This window comes from Nerophis ophidion, linkage group LG26, assembly GCF_033978795.1.
Source record: "Nerophis ophidion isolate RoL-2023_Sa linkage group LG26, RoL_Noph_v1.0, whole genome shotgun sequence".
Lineage (NCBI taxonomy): Eukaryota > Metazoa > Chordata > Actinopteri > Syngnathiformes > Syngnathidae > Nerophis > Nerophis ophidion.
Window position 1 is genome coordinate 26,153,961 of NC_084636.1, and position 17,280 is coordinate 26,171,240.

Sequence of the window (17,280 nt, forward strand, 5' to 3'; positions counted from 1 at the left end):
ATCTCCGTGCGTCAGCTTAATACAAATATATTCCACAACCCCAAACATGTTTTTTTCAAAGCCTGCATTTCAGAGAAGGGTTAGTGATGAGCAAAGACAATTCCAGGAAAAGTGGGAGATGCAATATTTCTTTGTTGAGCACAGGGGCACCCCGACGTGTCTTATTTGCACAGAAAAAGTTGCGGTGCACAAGGGATACAATTTGAAACGTCATTATAAAACTAAACATGCTGAGTATGCAAAACATTTTTTTAAGAAATCTTTTCTTGCGACCCATCCTCACCCAGACTCTTGAATCCAGTGGCCCCCGGGTAAATTGAGTTTGAGACCCCTGCCCTAATGGTTTAGTTTGTGAGCAATGCTATAGTTAAAGTACCACTAATAGTCACACACAGACTAAGTGTGGTGAAATTCGATCAATCAAAGTTTATTTATATAGCCCTAAATCTAAAGTGTCTCAAAGGGCTGCACAAGCCACAACAACATCCTCGGCTCAGATCCCACATCAGGGCAAGAAAAAAAGTCAACCCAATGGCATACAATGAGAAACCTTGGAGGGGACCTCCACCCTGGGCGACCGGTGCAATGGACGTCGAGTGGATCTAGTTAATAGTGTGAGAGTCCAGTCCATAGGAGATTATCTTGAGTGGAGACAAGTCAGCAGCGCAGAGACGTCCCCAACTGTTGAGTGGTCCACCCGGGGTCCCGACCTTAAAAAGCTGACGCGTCATTCCGTGGTCACCTAATAACCTCTCCACACAGGGCAGAAAAGAGACAGCAGATCAACTGGTCTAAAAGGGGGGGGGGGGTCTATTTTAAGGCTAGTGTATACAAATTAGTTTTACTTACCCTCTGCATTTGACCCATCCCCTAGTAGGTGAGGGTAGCAGTGAGCAGCAGCGGTGGCCGCGCTTGGAAATCATTTCTGTGATTCAACCCCCAATTCCAATCTTTGATGCTGAGTGCCAAGCAGGGAGGTAATGGGTCCCATTTTTATAATCTTTGGTATGACTCGGCTGGGGTTTGAACTCACAACTCACTGATCCCAGGGCGGACACTCTAACCACGAGGGCACTGATATAATTAGAAGTGGCCATGCCGTGCCAGAAACCTGAGGGTTGCAGGTTCGCTTCCCACCTATTGACATCCAAATCGCTGCCGTTGTGTCCTTGGGCAGGACACTTCACCCTTGCCCCCGGTGCCGCTCACACTGGTGAATGAATGATGAATGAATGATTGGTGGTGGTCGGAGGGGCCGTAGGCGCAAACTGGCAGCCATGCTTCCGTCAGTCTACCCCAGGGCAGCTGTGGCTACAGATGTAGCTTACCACCACCTTTGTGTGAATGAATGCTGGGTTCCCACTTCTCTGTGAGCGCTTTGAGTATCTAATAATAGAAAAGCGCGATATAAATCTAATCCATTATTATTATTATTATTAAGAATCCATCCATGCTTTTTCTACCGCTTGTCCCGCGTTAAGAATCAAAATCCCCAAATAAAACATTTACACTGCTGTGAGGACATAAACTTTTATTCTAGTGTAAATCAAATAAATACACAGTGAATCTTAGTTGCAATGACCACTAGATCTATTAAGAGTCTCATTCACGCAGGGGTGCATAACTGCAACACAACAAGCTATGAAGCTGGAATTAAATTAACATCCAAAGTAATAGTTTAAAAGAAGAAGAGAAAAACCACACCGTCCATACTAGACTTTTTCAACATTTGGTCACAATCGACATTAACCTGAGGTATAATAAGTGACGGAAATTTAAAAAAATAAATCTTTCTTTCTGCAGTGTCAAACCTCAATGTAGCTGTACTCCACCCTTGTCGTCATGGTGATTACTACTACTTTTACTTCATGTTGTACTTGGAATGATCAAATGTGCAACAACCACTACAAAGTCCATCCATCCATCCATCCATTTTCTACTGCTTATCACTTTCGGGGTCACGGGGGCTCACTTGAGCCTAAGTCAATTGTGTTTTAACATTGAGCCCCAACCTCGCTTTCAACGATGCGTTCAACGCTGCACAAAAAAAAAAATATTACAAAACAAATCATGACAAGGATACACACTACCACACTAGCTAATTTCTAATTGACGAGAAAAAAAAAAAAAAACTGAATCTGTATCACAAAGTTATTTTACTCAAGTACTCACGCAGACCTGTCAGCACACGTTCTCCAGCGAGCATTGCCGGCCAGGGCAGGTTGGCTCTGCTGCCCTGGTTCCAGCTGCTGACTACCATCAGTCAGCTCCCCAAATAATTATGTTGGCTCGTTTCATTTCTATTAAAAGGTTAAGGAAGGACAGGGACCTTGCATAAAAAACTTCATAAAGACCTTTGTTTTTTAAAGCAGTAAGGAGTCTAATAATTAAGATAACGTGTGCGAAAATGTCCAAAAGAATCGGAATTTTCGAAAAGACAAATTTGAATTTAAATGTTTTTCCCCAAACTATTGCCGCTCTACTTTCAAGTAGTGAAGACAAAAAATTGGTGTAAGTGTGTATGAAAAAAATGCATGACTCAAGCTCCCAGTAAGCAGAACAGAACAGTCAGGAGAGTGAAGAGGCAACAGAATGACATGTCCGCCCCCACTTTGACCCAAAAAGGTCGGTCGGAAGGCACTGCTGCCAGATGTGCATCTTGGTCCGATCGCTTCAATTTCTGGCAGCCATGACCACTGATAGCGCCACGCCGCCGATGGCGACCGCAGTGGCGCCAAATAACCACTTCCAGCTAAGACCCTGATGAAAACGGGGAACATAAAGAGAAGAGCGTGTGTCAATAATGCAATGCAAGTCAATTGTTTGTGTAACAGCTTCGTTCCTTCCACTGTCAAAAGTTGTGAAAACATACACTTGCTTTCATGGGGAGATGAACTGCACAGCTTGGTTACAACCAGGGATGGTAAAATTATTGATTGTTAAGAATACTGTAAAATGTGTGAAACAGATTTTTGATTAAGCAGTTGAGGCAAAGTGGAATGCATTAATGGGCTGGAACCAGCAGATATGAGATATTATAACTGTATGTGATACAACATAAAATAATTTGTAGTTTGTACACACACACACGTATACACACACGTTGTTTTATTTTGAAACGTATTATAATTGTTTGTTCTTGCTGTTTAAGGTGTTTTTTTGTATGTATAATTTTGTTGGACCCCAGGAAGAATAGCTGCTAAAAAGGATCTTAATAAACTCAGGACTAAAGGCGCTGTTGAATTATTCTGCTAAATGTACTGGCCTCAAAACAGTAGCTCAGAATATTTTAAATTAAAATTAATCAATAAACTATCCCCATAGCCAAGATAATTGCAGAGAACATACATATTTAAAACAAGTGTTAATATAAATTCACAGTAGAAAATAGTAGAAATAGTAGAAAAGTGCTTGCTTCATCGTGTAAAAACCTCAACCAAAGCCAACATGGGAGATATCTAATCACACAGACTGTTTCATTTGCGCTATAGTGACTTTAAAGGCCTACTGAAACCCACTACTACCCACCACGGAGTCTGATAAGTTTTCATCATTGATATATAAACTAACATTTCAACACATGCCAATACGGCCTATTTAGTTTATTAAATTACAATTTTAAATTTCCCGGGAGCTTCGTCTTGAAAACGTTGTGTAATGATGACGTGTATGCAAGATGTCACGCGTTTTAAGGAAGTATGAGCGCTACGCACACACACAGCTAAATGTCGTCTGCTTTAACGACATAATTACACAGTATTTTGGGATCTGTGTTGCTGAATCTTTTGCAATTTGTTCAATTAATATTGGAGAAGTCACAGTAGAAAGATGGAGTTGGGAAGCTTTAGCCTTAAGCGACACAAACACACGGTGATTCCTTGTTTAAAATTCCCGGAGGTGAAAATTTACTATGGATCAGAGCGCGGTCAAGCCAACATGGATCCCGACCACATGTCAACCAGCAAGTTTCGGTGAAAAAATTGTGGTTAAAGTCAGTTCTTACCAGAGAAAAGCTGAGCTTGTGCCGTCCATGAAGCTGCCGTCGACTTCCCTGAGACAATGGCGTCAACACACCCGTGGATACACCCTTTCGACTATCAGGTACTATTTAACTCACTAAAACACTAGCAACACAATAGAAAGATAAGGGATTTCCCAGAATTATCCTAGTAAATGTGTCTAAAAACATCGGAATGCATTTGCGTTTTTTTTAACTCTGTCGCTATCAATATCCTCAAACACGAATCTTTCATCCTCGCTTAAATTAATGGGGAAATTGTCATTTCCTCGGTCCGAATAGCACTTTTTGTTGGAGGCTCCCATTAAAAACAATGTGAATATGTGAGGAGCCCCCACACTTGCGACGTCATCGTCTGCGACTTCTGATAGAAGCAGAGCTTTTCTCTTAACACCGACAGTTGCAAACTTTATCGTGAATGTTCTCTACTAAATCCTTTCAGCAAAAATATGGCAATATCGCGAAATGATCAAGTATGACACATAAAATGAACCTATCCCCGTTTAAATAAGAAAATCTAATTTCAGTAGGCCTTTAAGGTTTATAAAAAAACACTGGATCTCTACATTTATCCTGATTCTTACCAAATGTAATGTGCGAAGATTGGCTCTGACTTGATTGGGCATCAAAACTCACCCATGACGATTTGGCCCAGCATTTCTGTTGGATGCTGATTGTGGGGTTCCCCAGCATCTTCTTATACATGGCCTGCTCCGCTCCTCTCTGTTCAGAGTGTTTCTTCACCAGTTTGGACAGCTCTGCATGGATTGTCTTTGCAGGATAGAAACCAGGGACATAATTAAGTTATCCACTGGAAACCAGTACACACTCGCAAAAGCAGATTTAAGAAAGACAACATCTTTACATAAAGACTCAGGAGGTTCAGGGATGATTTGTGCACAGAATAATTACAGAAGCTCAATCATTCTCGGACACTACTTAGTCAACATCAATAATGACTTTCATTTTTCAAGTGTGCTGTTGTGTGTAATTTCCACTTCATCTGTTGAACAGAAAGCTCAAAAAGGCCAAGTGCTGTTTGACAGATTGGTGTAGGAATAAGTGGTGTCTTGCCATGGATCCCACACACGGAGGACATAAGAACCTTGTATGTCCATCTGTTGGAGCTGAACAGGAGGCACAAGATCTGACCGTGGTGCAAGGGAAACTGAACTATTTAAAGCCACACGAAAGCAGATCCTCTGATATGATGAATCAGCAGCTCAGTACCACTAACTGTAGGTCAGGACATGATAGGTTACCTCACAGCGCCATCTGGTGGCAAGCAATAGTAAAAACAAGTAATACTATACCAGATTTAAATTTGACAGCAGTTTTAAATTTAGTTTTAGTCATAGCCTTTTGACGAAAATGTATTGTAGTCTAATTTTAGTCATCTAAATTGATTTAGTTCTAGTCAACGAAAATACATAACATTTTATTTCGTCAGCTGAAATTAAAGTAAATTTAGTTGACTAAAATATTAAAAACATGGCTGACAATGTTTGGGAACACTCTGTAACTTTCAATTGTGTTCTATAGCACTTTGCTGCAAAGTGAAAAGTACCTTGTTGCTTGGTTCCAGCTTCAGTGCCTTCCTCAGAGTCTGAATGGCTTCTGCGTATTCGCCTTGCAAGGCCAGCACCTTGGGTGCAAGCACACGATGGTAAGCTTAAAACAACGCCAGGGGCAAAGGCACAGTAGGGAAAAGTACCTTGCCCATGCGGAAAAGTGCTTTGATGTTATCTGGCTGGTGAGCGAGGGCTGAAACGCACGATTTGAAAGCCGCCTCATAGTGATCCAGTTTGAGCTGCGAGGCTGCCATGTTGTTCAGACACTTCACTTTCACGTCAACCAGCTCGTTTTCCTCCTCTGGGCTTATATCGACTGTGGATGAAAATATACAAGAGATGGAAAAAAAAAGAGCTTCCTTCCAGAAAACAACCAACACCTTTGTTGCCCTACCTTTAGAGCTGGACTCCGTAATCTGCAGAGCAATGCTGTAAGAGTTGACAGCAAAAGCGTAGTCACCCCGCTGATAATGCACGTTGCCTCTTTCTCTCTTACGGCTGGCCAGGGCGATCTTTTCTATCGGAGCTAACAGCTCTAAGTCTGGTGCATCAGTGGCTTCAATCAGTTCTACCTCAAGGGACAGCTCAGCATTAGGGGGGACCTCTGGTTCTGAACTGGAGGAAAAAAATACTCCAAAGTTTCAATTAGAACATTCATAAACGTCATCATTAAATTTAACAAAAATCAAAAACAACAACATCTCTACCTTCCTCGTGTACCATACGCATATTTTGCATCTGTTAGGATGAGGGCCTTCTCTCCTATTTCCATGAGTTGCACTGTGAGGTCCAGTGCCTGAAAGTACAGTACAAAATGCTTAATTCACTGACCAGACATCTGCAGTTTTTCTCCTGCATTCCATTTATATGCAAACATATAAATGGAAACTGCACTTTTAGGGGATTTTGCCTATCGTTCACAATCATTACAAAAGACATGACGTATGGGTTTTATTTTCATGCATTCTAAGTATTAAATAAACGTAAAAAAAAAGTCAGCTTTCAGCGGAGCCAATGGGAGCTCCACTATTCCTCCCATAAAATCTGACGCATCACCATCCAAAAACGGCCAACGATACTCTATATAAATTTTGTGGCTTGAATATTTAGCAAGTATTAGTGACATTGTTATTATAAGCGCTAACGCAGAAAAACTATTTATAGCGGCGCTGTGATCAATTCCAGGTGTGTCTATGTGTACATTATCGAGTGGTCTGATGCTTTCTCGCTTCCTTGCTCCTTGAAAGTTTATTGTAGATCATAAATCATGCATCTCATCTGGACACAAGAAGTGTGAGGAGGTAATCTGACAAGTAGGTACACTTTGACAGTCATTTAGGAGCCGGAAATAGCCACAAAGACACGAAAAGACACTTGGTCCCTCCACCAAGTCTTTCTTCCTTTAAATGGGAAAATATGAACATCCTTGCTGTCGGCATCCTAATGACAGCAGACCTTTTATTATGTTTGTCTGCTCTCATAAAGTCTGCAGGAATCAGTAACGAAGAAAAAAAAAGCAAATGTCGGGATGCCTTTTTTAAATTAATGCGCCGCATATGTTAAGTTGTGAATGCTAGCAGCCCCAGCTATCCCCTCCTTTTATCTTTTGAACAAGACAGCTACCATGACCACCCTCGAACTGTAAACCATCACTGTAGACACTTCTCACATTTGACCACTAAAGACAATTTTAAAACTGCTGCTGTGACCCAAAGTCACCTCCATATTTATACTGTTGACTGTGAATCAGAATGTGCAATAATGTTGTTACTCACTGTGCCTTGTACATAACATTTTTTATTTTTATTTTATTATAGCTTAGTACCGTGTAACTTGTTGAAAGGTGGACTAGCAAAGTCAGATTTTCATTGTACGGCAAACTGTCTGTTTAACCGTGCATATGACAATAAACATTCTTGAATCTTAAGTTAAAGTACCAATGATTGATATGCTTAACATGACCAAAATACTTAAATATTAAATTTGATTAAAAATGTGCCCATTACTACAGTACATACAGTGTATATACATACATCATGTAGGTCCATTGAGGTATAAATACCTCAATGGAGGTGTTTGGATGTTTTTAAAGGCCTTCATAGGCGGAACTGCGCGGCTCCCATAGGCTCCAATGTAAACAAACTTTTGATCACATTTCTTTAATATTTAGAATTTAAAAAAAATAACATCCATCTTCATGTCTCTCATAATGACTGTGAACATAGGCAATACCCCCAAAAAAGTACAGTTCCCCTTTAAAGCACAGTCTCTCCACCAACAGGGCAAACTACCTAATGACAAATTTTATCAAACCCTTAGCAAAAAAATACTATAGCTTTGTCAATAAGTGAAGGACTATGTTGTGCGGTCAAGAACTACTATAAATGCACAAACATCTCAAAGAGTTAAAGGGGCTGTTTGCAACAAGCTCTCAGTTACATTTTTTAAACCAGGGGTCGGGAACCTTTTTGGCTGAGAGAGCCATACAAGCCAAATATTTTAAAAAGTATTTCCGTGAGAGCCATACAATATTTTTTTTAAGACTGAGTACAACTAAATGCGTGCACGTTTAAGTAACACCAACATTTTTAGAGTATAATAAGTATTGTATTCTTTTAATAACATTGTTATTCTGAAGCTAACCAACAATAAATAAAATACTTCTTACCATTAATGCGACTTCTTGAACAGGTGCGGTAGAAACTGGATGGATGGATTAAAATGCATGAGAATGTTTTATATTTTGAACGTTATTTTTGACACTGGGGAATTATTCCCTACTTACCGTGTTAAGCAATGGCAACTAAGATTTATCTGAGAGCCAGGTGCAGTCATCAAAAGAGCCACATCTGGCTCTAGAGCCATAGGTTCCCTACCCCTGGTTTAAACCAAACAATATAACACCACCACTGGCTATATTATGTTACCATAACAAGGTATTCATTTTACAACATTTCAAAACAGTTTGCAGTGATGTTATGATGATAGCTAGTGTTAGATATTCAAATAACTATCATGAGCAAACAACACAAACGAATGCCCATGCACGTGTTAAGCACGGGCATAGTTACGTCATTATGTCCTAAAAGTCATAAGAGGGCGGGGGGAAAAAAAGGCTAAAATTCAAAGTTAGCGCCTTCTGGGCATCTGCATAAAGGTTGCAAGTACCCCCTTTGAGGAAAGCATGAATGTATAGCACACAAATAGAACATTCGAAATAAAATACCTGGATGACATCACCATCTCCCAGCGTGAACGAGAGCACCTGCTGTTCATCCACCAGTGTCCCATCCTTCAGGAATGTCTTCAGAAAAATCTTAACATTTTGTCCTTTCTCTGGACGACTGTCTCTGCCATGGCCGGCCTCCAGGACCTTTTTCTTCAGTTGGTCATTACCTTCAGACAAACAATAAACAAAAAAATACACAGAGGACATTACATTAGGTAAGCATGTGCAATATATTACTGTGATTAAGATAATTTCCACCTTGTGTCATGTTTCCACGTCATTACCGTGACAGACTCAAACATACACTTTTTTGAATCTTGCCTATCATTTACAATCCTTTTTTAATGTATTTTAAATCGCAAACAAACTTTTGCAAAAGTCTGCTAGCAATGGAGGAAATGGGATTCGCACTATTCTGCTTTTACAGCATTCTAAAAAACATTTAAAAACTTCCATCAATATTTTATATAAATGCTATAAGTATATACAGTATGTAATGTAGTAAAGGGCATATGTATGATAACATGGAATATTTAGGTATTTTTATATTTTTTTAAGCGTATAGTGGCATATTAATTTTACACCTGCATCACAATGTTTGTTTTCCCTTCAACAACACTACTAATCTTGCAGACTTCATTAGAGCCGACAATGACTACTTTGAGACAAATGATGATACACAACCTTGTATTTGTGAACCTAACTATAAGGAGGATGGGTTACAAGTTTTAGAAGCTGTGCTCTAAAGAGAGCCAGCTCTACTTAAACAGTGAGCATCATGTAACACTACTGCTAAGTGCTGAACAAGAAATACAAACTACAAATAATGAAATAGTCACTTACTGTACAATGTCTGCTTTCAACGGGATGCCGAATGATGGCATATTCATTTATTTCCCGTTTAAATGAAGGATTAAACATAATCCAGGCGCAGGCAAAAAACAAAACAAAACCAAAAATAGGTGGCCGCAAACGAGCATTTTTATTGTGCCTTTCTCGTCATCTTCGGCTTTAGTTACAAGTCAATATGTCAAAATAGGGCTTGAAAGTGATGTGGAAACGCGGTCTTGCTGGACTCTGAGTAGCTATTTATATTGGTAAATGCAAGACTATGTGCCTAAGTTTCCTTTTTTTTCTTTAACCAGTTCAAAAGATGGTGCAAACCTGCAACATCATTAACTGCAAAAACCGTGTTCATGATCGCTTCAGTAGAAAATAAGGATTTGGCGAGACTTTTCTAATTTCCAGCGTGAACGCAAAGCTAAGGGAAGTGGGTTATTCCTGAAGGAACTCTCCTGAAGGAATCAATAAAGTACTAACTAACTAACTAACTAACAAACTATCTATCTATCAGCGAACAGCCTGAAAGCACTGAGATGATCAAACCTCACTTTTAACACCATCACCTGGTACATGTTGGCATTTTCAGGCTGGTAAGTTTAAATCAAAGCATGTTTTATTCAAGGGCTTCACGGTGGCAGAGGGGTTAGTGCGTATGCCTCACAATACGAAGGTCCTGCAGTCCTGGGTTCAAATCCAGGCTCGGGATCTTTCTGTGTGAAGTTTGCATGTTCTCCCCGTGAATGCGTGGGTTCCCTCCGGGTACTCCGGCTTCCTCCCACCTCCAAAGACATGCACCTGGGGATAGGTTGATTGGCAACACTAAATTGGCCCTAGTGTGTGAATGTGAGTGTGAATGTTGTCTGTCTATCTGTGTTGGCCCTGCGATGAGGTGGCGACTTGTCCAGGGTGTACCCCGCCTACCGCCCGATTGTAGCTGAGAAAGGCGCCAGTGCCCCCCGCGACCCCAAAAAGGGAATAAGCGGTAGAAAATGGATGGATGGATGGATGTTTTATTCAGATTCACACACATGTTAGCATTAGCCAAGCTAGCTGCGGGTGACAATCAATGTACAGTAACAACGGGATTGTTTTTTGGGGGAATCTGCTCAGGAAAGGAGGCCGGGGGACCTCACGCATCTCGGACACATAAGAGATCAATGCCGCAGATGTCGCACAATTTGAACAGAGGACAATGTGCCTTAACAAACTTTGCATTCTGAAATTCTTCACCAATATTAAAAATGACTTTGTTGACGTCATATAGACATGTTTGGCGGCTCCTTTACTTGATGATTCAAATCTCTCATGCATCGGACGTGCTCATAGCTCATATGAGTCAATTCCACAATTTTTAAAATAATTTTTCCAGGTAGCGAGCTTTTGGAATAGGTTACGGTTTTTCTCGGTACGGTCCCTTGTTTTTTCATTTGTACGATCCATTTTAATCCAGTTTGTTGCTTGCTTTCACATTGTAAACAAAGCCTTTATCCCCACATTGCCTTGTAAAATCACATGGACTTTGAGCCCTATAGCAGCACCATGGCGCCACTAAAATAGTTTGTCTGTGTTAAGTCTTATAATAACAATATCAGTATTACTTGGTTAATATTCAGGTCATAAGATGTAAATTGAGTATTGCTGGCAGTTTTGGGATGTTTTTAAGAGTGCTTTACGGGCACGATAGTGCACTCCCATTAGCTACATTGTTAGCCACCTTATACTTGTACTATTTTATGACTTAGAATGCCCATCCATCCACCCGTTTTCTACCGCTTGTCCCTTACGGGGTAACAGGGGGTGCTGGAGACAATCCTAGCTGCACACGGGCGGAAGGCAGGGTAGACCCTGGACAAGACCAACTCATCGCAGGGCCAACATAGATAGACAGACAACATTTACAATCACATTTACACACTAGGGCCAATTTAGTGTTGCCAATCAACCTATCCCCAGGTGCATGTCTTTGGAAGTGGGAGGAAGCCGGAGTACAGGGAGGGAACCCACACAGTCACGGGGAGAACATGCAAACTACACACAGACCCAGTACCTTTGAATTGTGAGGCACACATACTATCCTCTTGTCAACCGTGCTGCCCTGTGCATTTTAAGGATGTGAAGCAGATCGTTCAGGTTTCAGTACGATTTCAAAATAAATACTGTATTCTTAAGTACCATTTGTTTTGCTTTGTATGTAATCTTTTATGTGATATTGTTAATTAAATAAAAACTACAAAATAGATAACCATGGCAACTGGGATGATCAACAATCGTAACTACCATAAAACTATTTGATGTAAAAAACAAAAAACAAAACTTGTTCTCTTGTCTTACATAGGGATCGTAAAGGATGGGCAAAATTCCAGTTCCCCTTTAAAGCATAAGTGCTAATAAATACATTACGGAGCATATCAAAGCATAAGCTGAATATACATTACACATAATGACATGAAAGGGACCTAATATAACATTTGATGTTATATTAATAAGCACACTGTCATGTTTTTATGCTGTGAAATTCATATTTTGTCTCATTATTTAGCTGTATATGTCCCTGCTGTTCAGCAATGTTTGCTAGCAATATCAAGATTGTATATGGACTGTTGAGCCTACGAGAGATTTATTCATCTAGTTTATTAATACTATTAAGGATATTTTCTTGATGCCAACAAATAGCACCAAAGACGCTATAATGTGGCAGCAGGTTGCTTCGTAGATGTCGGGAACATGGTTTGTCGTGATCAGAATATGCAGACGACAGCGGGAGGCAGCGTGAAGGTAAAAAGTTATCTAATGCTTAGTCCAAAAATAAACAAAAGGCGTGTGCCGCTAAGAAAAGGCATTGAAGCTTAGGACTGGCTATGCAAAACAAAACTAAAACTGGACTGTTTGCAAAGTAAACAAAACAGAATGCTGGACGACAGCAAAGACTTAAAGCGTGTGGAGCAGTAGACGGCGCCCACAAAGTACATCCGTACATGACATGACAATCAACTACAAAATAGGAGTGAAGGAGGAGAACTAAAACACTACACACAGGAAAACACCAAAAAACTCCAAATAAGTCACGGCGTGAAGTGACAGGTCGTGACAGTAGTGATGCATGGTTAGTTATGGTTTAAAGGCCTACTGAAACCCACTTCTACCGACCAAGTAGTCTGATAGTTTATATATCAATGATGAAATCTTAACATTGCAACACATGCCAAAACGGCCGGTTTAGTTTACTAAATTGCAATTTTAAATTTCCCGCTAAGTTCCCTGTTGAAAACGTTGAGGAATGATGACGCTTATGTTGACGCGTGCTTGTGACGTTGTTGGTTGGAGCGGACATTTTATCCCAGCACCACTCACGGCTAAAAGTCGTCTGCTTTAATCGCATAATTACACAGTATTTTGGACATCTGTGTTGCTGAATCTTTTGCAATTTGTTCAAATAATAATGGAAACTATAAAGAAAAATGCTGTTGGTGGAAAGCGGTGGATTGCAGCTGCCCTTAGCAACCAAAACACAGCCGGTGTTTCTTTGTCTGTTGTGAAGCTTTAATATGGAACAGAGCGGTCAAGCGAACATGTTTCCCGACCACATGTCAACCGGCAGGTTTTGGTGAGAGAATTGTGGTAATAAGTCGGCTCTTACCAGAGACATGAGAGGAGCTTGCGTCCTCCTGCAGCAGCTGTCAAAAAGGCAGCTGCAACTTTCTTGGCTCCTCCATGGCTTCCATCAGAGACACTGGCGGTCACCACACCCCTCCGACTTCCAGGTATGACTTTATAATCTCACTAAAACACTAGCAACACAATAATCAGATAAGGGATTTTCCAGAATTATCCTAGTAAATGTGTCTAATAACACCTGAATCGCTCTCACTGCCCTAACCTTTTTTTTCTAGTGCTTCACTCTAACTTTCCTCATCCAGGAATCTTTCATCCTCGCTCAAATAATGGGGAAATTGTCGCTTCATCGGTCTGAATCGCTCTTGCTGCTGGTGGCTATGATTATAAACAATGTGAGGATGTGAGGAGCCCTACAACCCATGACGTCACGCGCACATCGTCTGATACTTCCAGTACAGGCAAGGCTATTTTATCAGCAAACAAAAGTTGCGAACTTCGTCGTCGATGTTCTCTACTAAATCCTTTCAGCAAAAATATGGCAATATTGCAAAATGATCAAGTATGACACACAGAATGGACCTGCTATCCCCGTTTGAATAAGAAAATCTAATTTCTGTAGGCCTTTAAATTCATATCCAACAATTGCGAGAATAACTTCTTATTGTCAATATCAGCTGCTGAGTTTCGTTTTTTAATCTTTTTTGCTGGTGATGTGCCTCGGGATTTTTTCAATGGAAAGAAAATGTGCCTTGACTCAGAAAAGGTTGAAAAACACTGTTCTAACAAAGCACTTACCAAGCACATCAAGCCACTCCTGAGATTTTTCCGCTGGGACAGCCTCCTCTACAGCTGCCTTCACGGACTTTGGTGCATCATTTTCGTTTTCCTTCCCAACCATGCCAGCATCTTCCAGTGGAGGTGGCTCGTCGTCAAGGTCATCTTGATCCAGGACCTCAAAGTCTTCACCGCTGTCCAGCAACGTCGTCCCTCCACTCTTCCTCCGGTTGGCTGCGTGCAAGTCAACAGAGTCCATAGTGTGACCTAATAACGATGGAAGACATTGACACCATTTTAAACTGTCAACTATGCAGAGTTGTTAAGCATGACGTCACTGTCCGACGTCTCGCTACTCATGACGACTTCAAACATCTTCAAAGGTATGTTTTTTTTTTATTTCGCAGAATAATAAGATGTAAATTAGTTGAATATGCAAAACTACGTATCATTGACGGTCTAGCTTGACGTTTTTAAAGATGTTTCTCGAAAGTTCCTTCAGGCTTCGACAAGATAACAAGCTGACAGCTAGCTAACGCGGCTACTGCTAACCAGGTTTAAAATGAGCCAACTCTTATTGTTAAATGCTGTATTTTATTGGAGTAAAATAAACTTTTTAGACGTTTTACCTTTGTAAACGGCGACTTGTTATGCTACAAAGCAATCTCCCCATCAACTCGAGATGGCTAACAGCGTCATACGGACCCAAACAAACGCTTAACTATGCTATCGCTTTCATATCCGGTAAAGCTGAAAAACCGACTTTGATTTGTTTCAAAATAAAGTCCGACTGATTTTTCTGAACTTCATTTGAGTCTTCGTTTACATCTCTGCCTAAATGACTTTAATTTTATAAGCCTTCCGTGAAAGGGTGACATTATTTATAAGAACTTACCTTTAAAATCGAAAAGTCACCGCCCCACAGCGTAAATTTTACTTTGTCAAGCAGCAGTTTCCCGTGATACTTGCAATAAAAATATGTCTGACGCTAGCCTCAGCTTTATAGCTTTAGTTTGACGTTATTTTAAACGATCGTTTATTTTCTTTAAAATGAAAATAATAATCACAAAATTAAACGTTGTCACATTCACGTATATAATCTGCCTTAGTAGACAGTTGGCATGGAAGGTAAATACTATGCTGAGAGAAATACAATTGGAACACATTTAGCCTGTGAGGTAATAAACCAATATTGATATCAATATGAATGATGTACTTTTTTTCATTTAAATGTTTTTAGTGAAAATAATACATACATGAGAATAAAGTAATAGTCAAATGTAATGGCTTGTTTACTAAAATAAATTGTTATTGAAATACAATCCATCTTCCGCTTACTCCAAGTTGGGTCGCGGGGGCAGCAACCTAAGCAGATAAGCCCAGACTTCTTACAGTTGTAATATTATGGAATAACGCAGGGGTAGTGCGTCTGCCTCACAATACGAAAGTTCTGAGTAGTCCTGGGTTCAATCCCGAGCTCGGGATCTTTCTGAGTGGAGTTTGCTTGTCCTCCCTGTGAGGACATTTTTTTTTGTATCACAGTTTACTGAGACAGGTTATCAATTGAATATGTCATTGGGGCCCGAAATCTGTCCATAAGAAGACCAAGAATAGCTGAATGGTTAAACAGCTAGCTCCCAATCAAAGGGTCCTGGGTTCAATCCCAGTCAGGTCGATCGGCTTGCCAAACCGAAGAATACAGGAGTGGGGACGCTGGCCAAAAATGGGTGTGGGGTGGTGGACAATGTGGGGGTGTATCACCTCCCCCACACAAAGTTAAGCTAAGTGGTAGCTGGTTAACTAACTTATAGTTAAAAAGGTAAGTATGGGTAATAATAATAACAAATAGTCTATAGTTTCAGTAGGCCTTTAATATGTAGTGAAATTCAGAAAGAACGTCATCAGTAACTGACTTTAGAATATGAACAATATTTTGTAACTTCAATAAAATGCAAGCAATTCCCTGTTCAATAGATATTTGCAGGTTCAATTATGTTGCATCATCACAACTACATGTAAGTGTTTCAAATTCATGACCTGTATCGACAGACTCTATTGGCCCCGCTTCAGATTTGTCTGACTCCTGCACCTGACCTCTTGTGCTGACAACATTAGCTTTAAAATGTATCAATGAATTTTGGTTGTGTTTCCTATTTTTGTGTGTGTTAAATGTAGCGTATACATTTGTTTTAAATGAGCAACCTAAAACATACATGGAACCGTTTCATTACGCCTCAGATGTTGATTTATGTGTTGAAAATAATCAATTTATGTTGTTAGGTCTTTGTATGTGCACACATGACACTTGAATGTAGCTACTTCTGCTGTTTTGGGAGTTTGCGGTTTACCATGAACTTTGTATGTATGATTTAGTAACTTACTCCATGGGCAATCTGTATATGGACATGGATAGTGATAACTGCCCCTTAAAGGCCTACTGAAATGAGATGTTCTTATTCAAACCGGGATAGCAGGTCCATTTTATGTGTCATACTTGATCATTTCGCGATATTGCCATATTTTTGCTGAAAGGATTTAGTAGAGAACATCGAGGATAAAGTTCGCAACTTTTGGTCGCTAATAAAAACGGCTTGGCTTTACCTGAAGTAGCAGGCGATGTGTGCGTGACGTCACGGGTTGTGGAGCTCCTCACATCTGAACATTGTTTATAATCATACCCTCCAGCAGCGAGAGCTATTCGGACCGAGAAAGCGACAATTTCCCCATTGATTTGAGCGAGGATGAAAGATTTGTGGATGAGGAAAGTTAGAGTGAAGCACTAAAAAAAAAGAAAAAAAGAAAAGGCGACAGCTCCAGGCGGCGGCAGTGGGAGCGTTTTAGATTTAGATTTACTGGAAAATCCCTTATCCGCTTATTGTGTTAATAGTGTTTTAGTGAGATTATAAAGGCATACCTGAAAGTCTGTTGGCTGCGGTGAATGCCAGTGTCTCTGAGAGAAGCCGAGGAGCCAAGATCACAGCTGCCTTTTTGAGCTGGTCGCACAATCCACTGAAGTCTCCGGTAAGAGCCGACTTAATATCACAATTTTCCCATCCAAAAACTTGCTGGTTGACGCAGAGAAACATGTTTGCTTGACCGTTCTGTGTTAAAGCTTCACAACAAACAAAGAAACACCGGCTGTGTTTCGGTTGCTAAAGGCAGCTGCAATCCACCGCTTTCCACCAACAGCATTGTTATTTGACGTCTCCATTATTTATTGAACACATTGT

General features: G+C 40.4%; 1 protein-coding gene across 1 annotated transcript; it reads right to left on the reverse strand.

Moving 5' to 3' along the window:
• Positions 1-1,516: 1,516 nt before the first annotated feature.
• fkbp8 (FKBP prolyl isomerase 8) lies at positions 1,517-14,822 on the reverse strand. Its single transcript, XM_061887768.1, has 9 exons — positions 14,680-14,822; positions 14,072-14,317; positions 8,816-8,985; positions 6,297-6,385; positions 5,984-6,204; positions 5,733-5,905; positions 5,586-5,663; positions 4,655-4,789; positions 1,517-2,760 (listed from the first exon to the last, which is right to left on the reverse strand). The coding sequence occupies exons 2-9, from the start codon at positions 14,307-14,309 to the stop codon at positions 2,674-2,676; spliced, it is 1,191 nt and encodes a 396-aa protein (XP_061743752.1). The 5' UTR covers positions 14,310-14,317; positions 14,680-14,822; the 3' UTR covers positions 1,517-2,673.
• Positions 14,823-17,280: the final 2,458 nt, after the last annotated feature.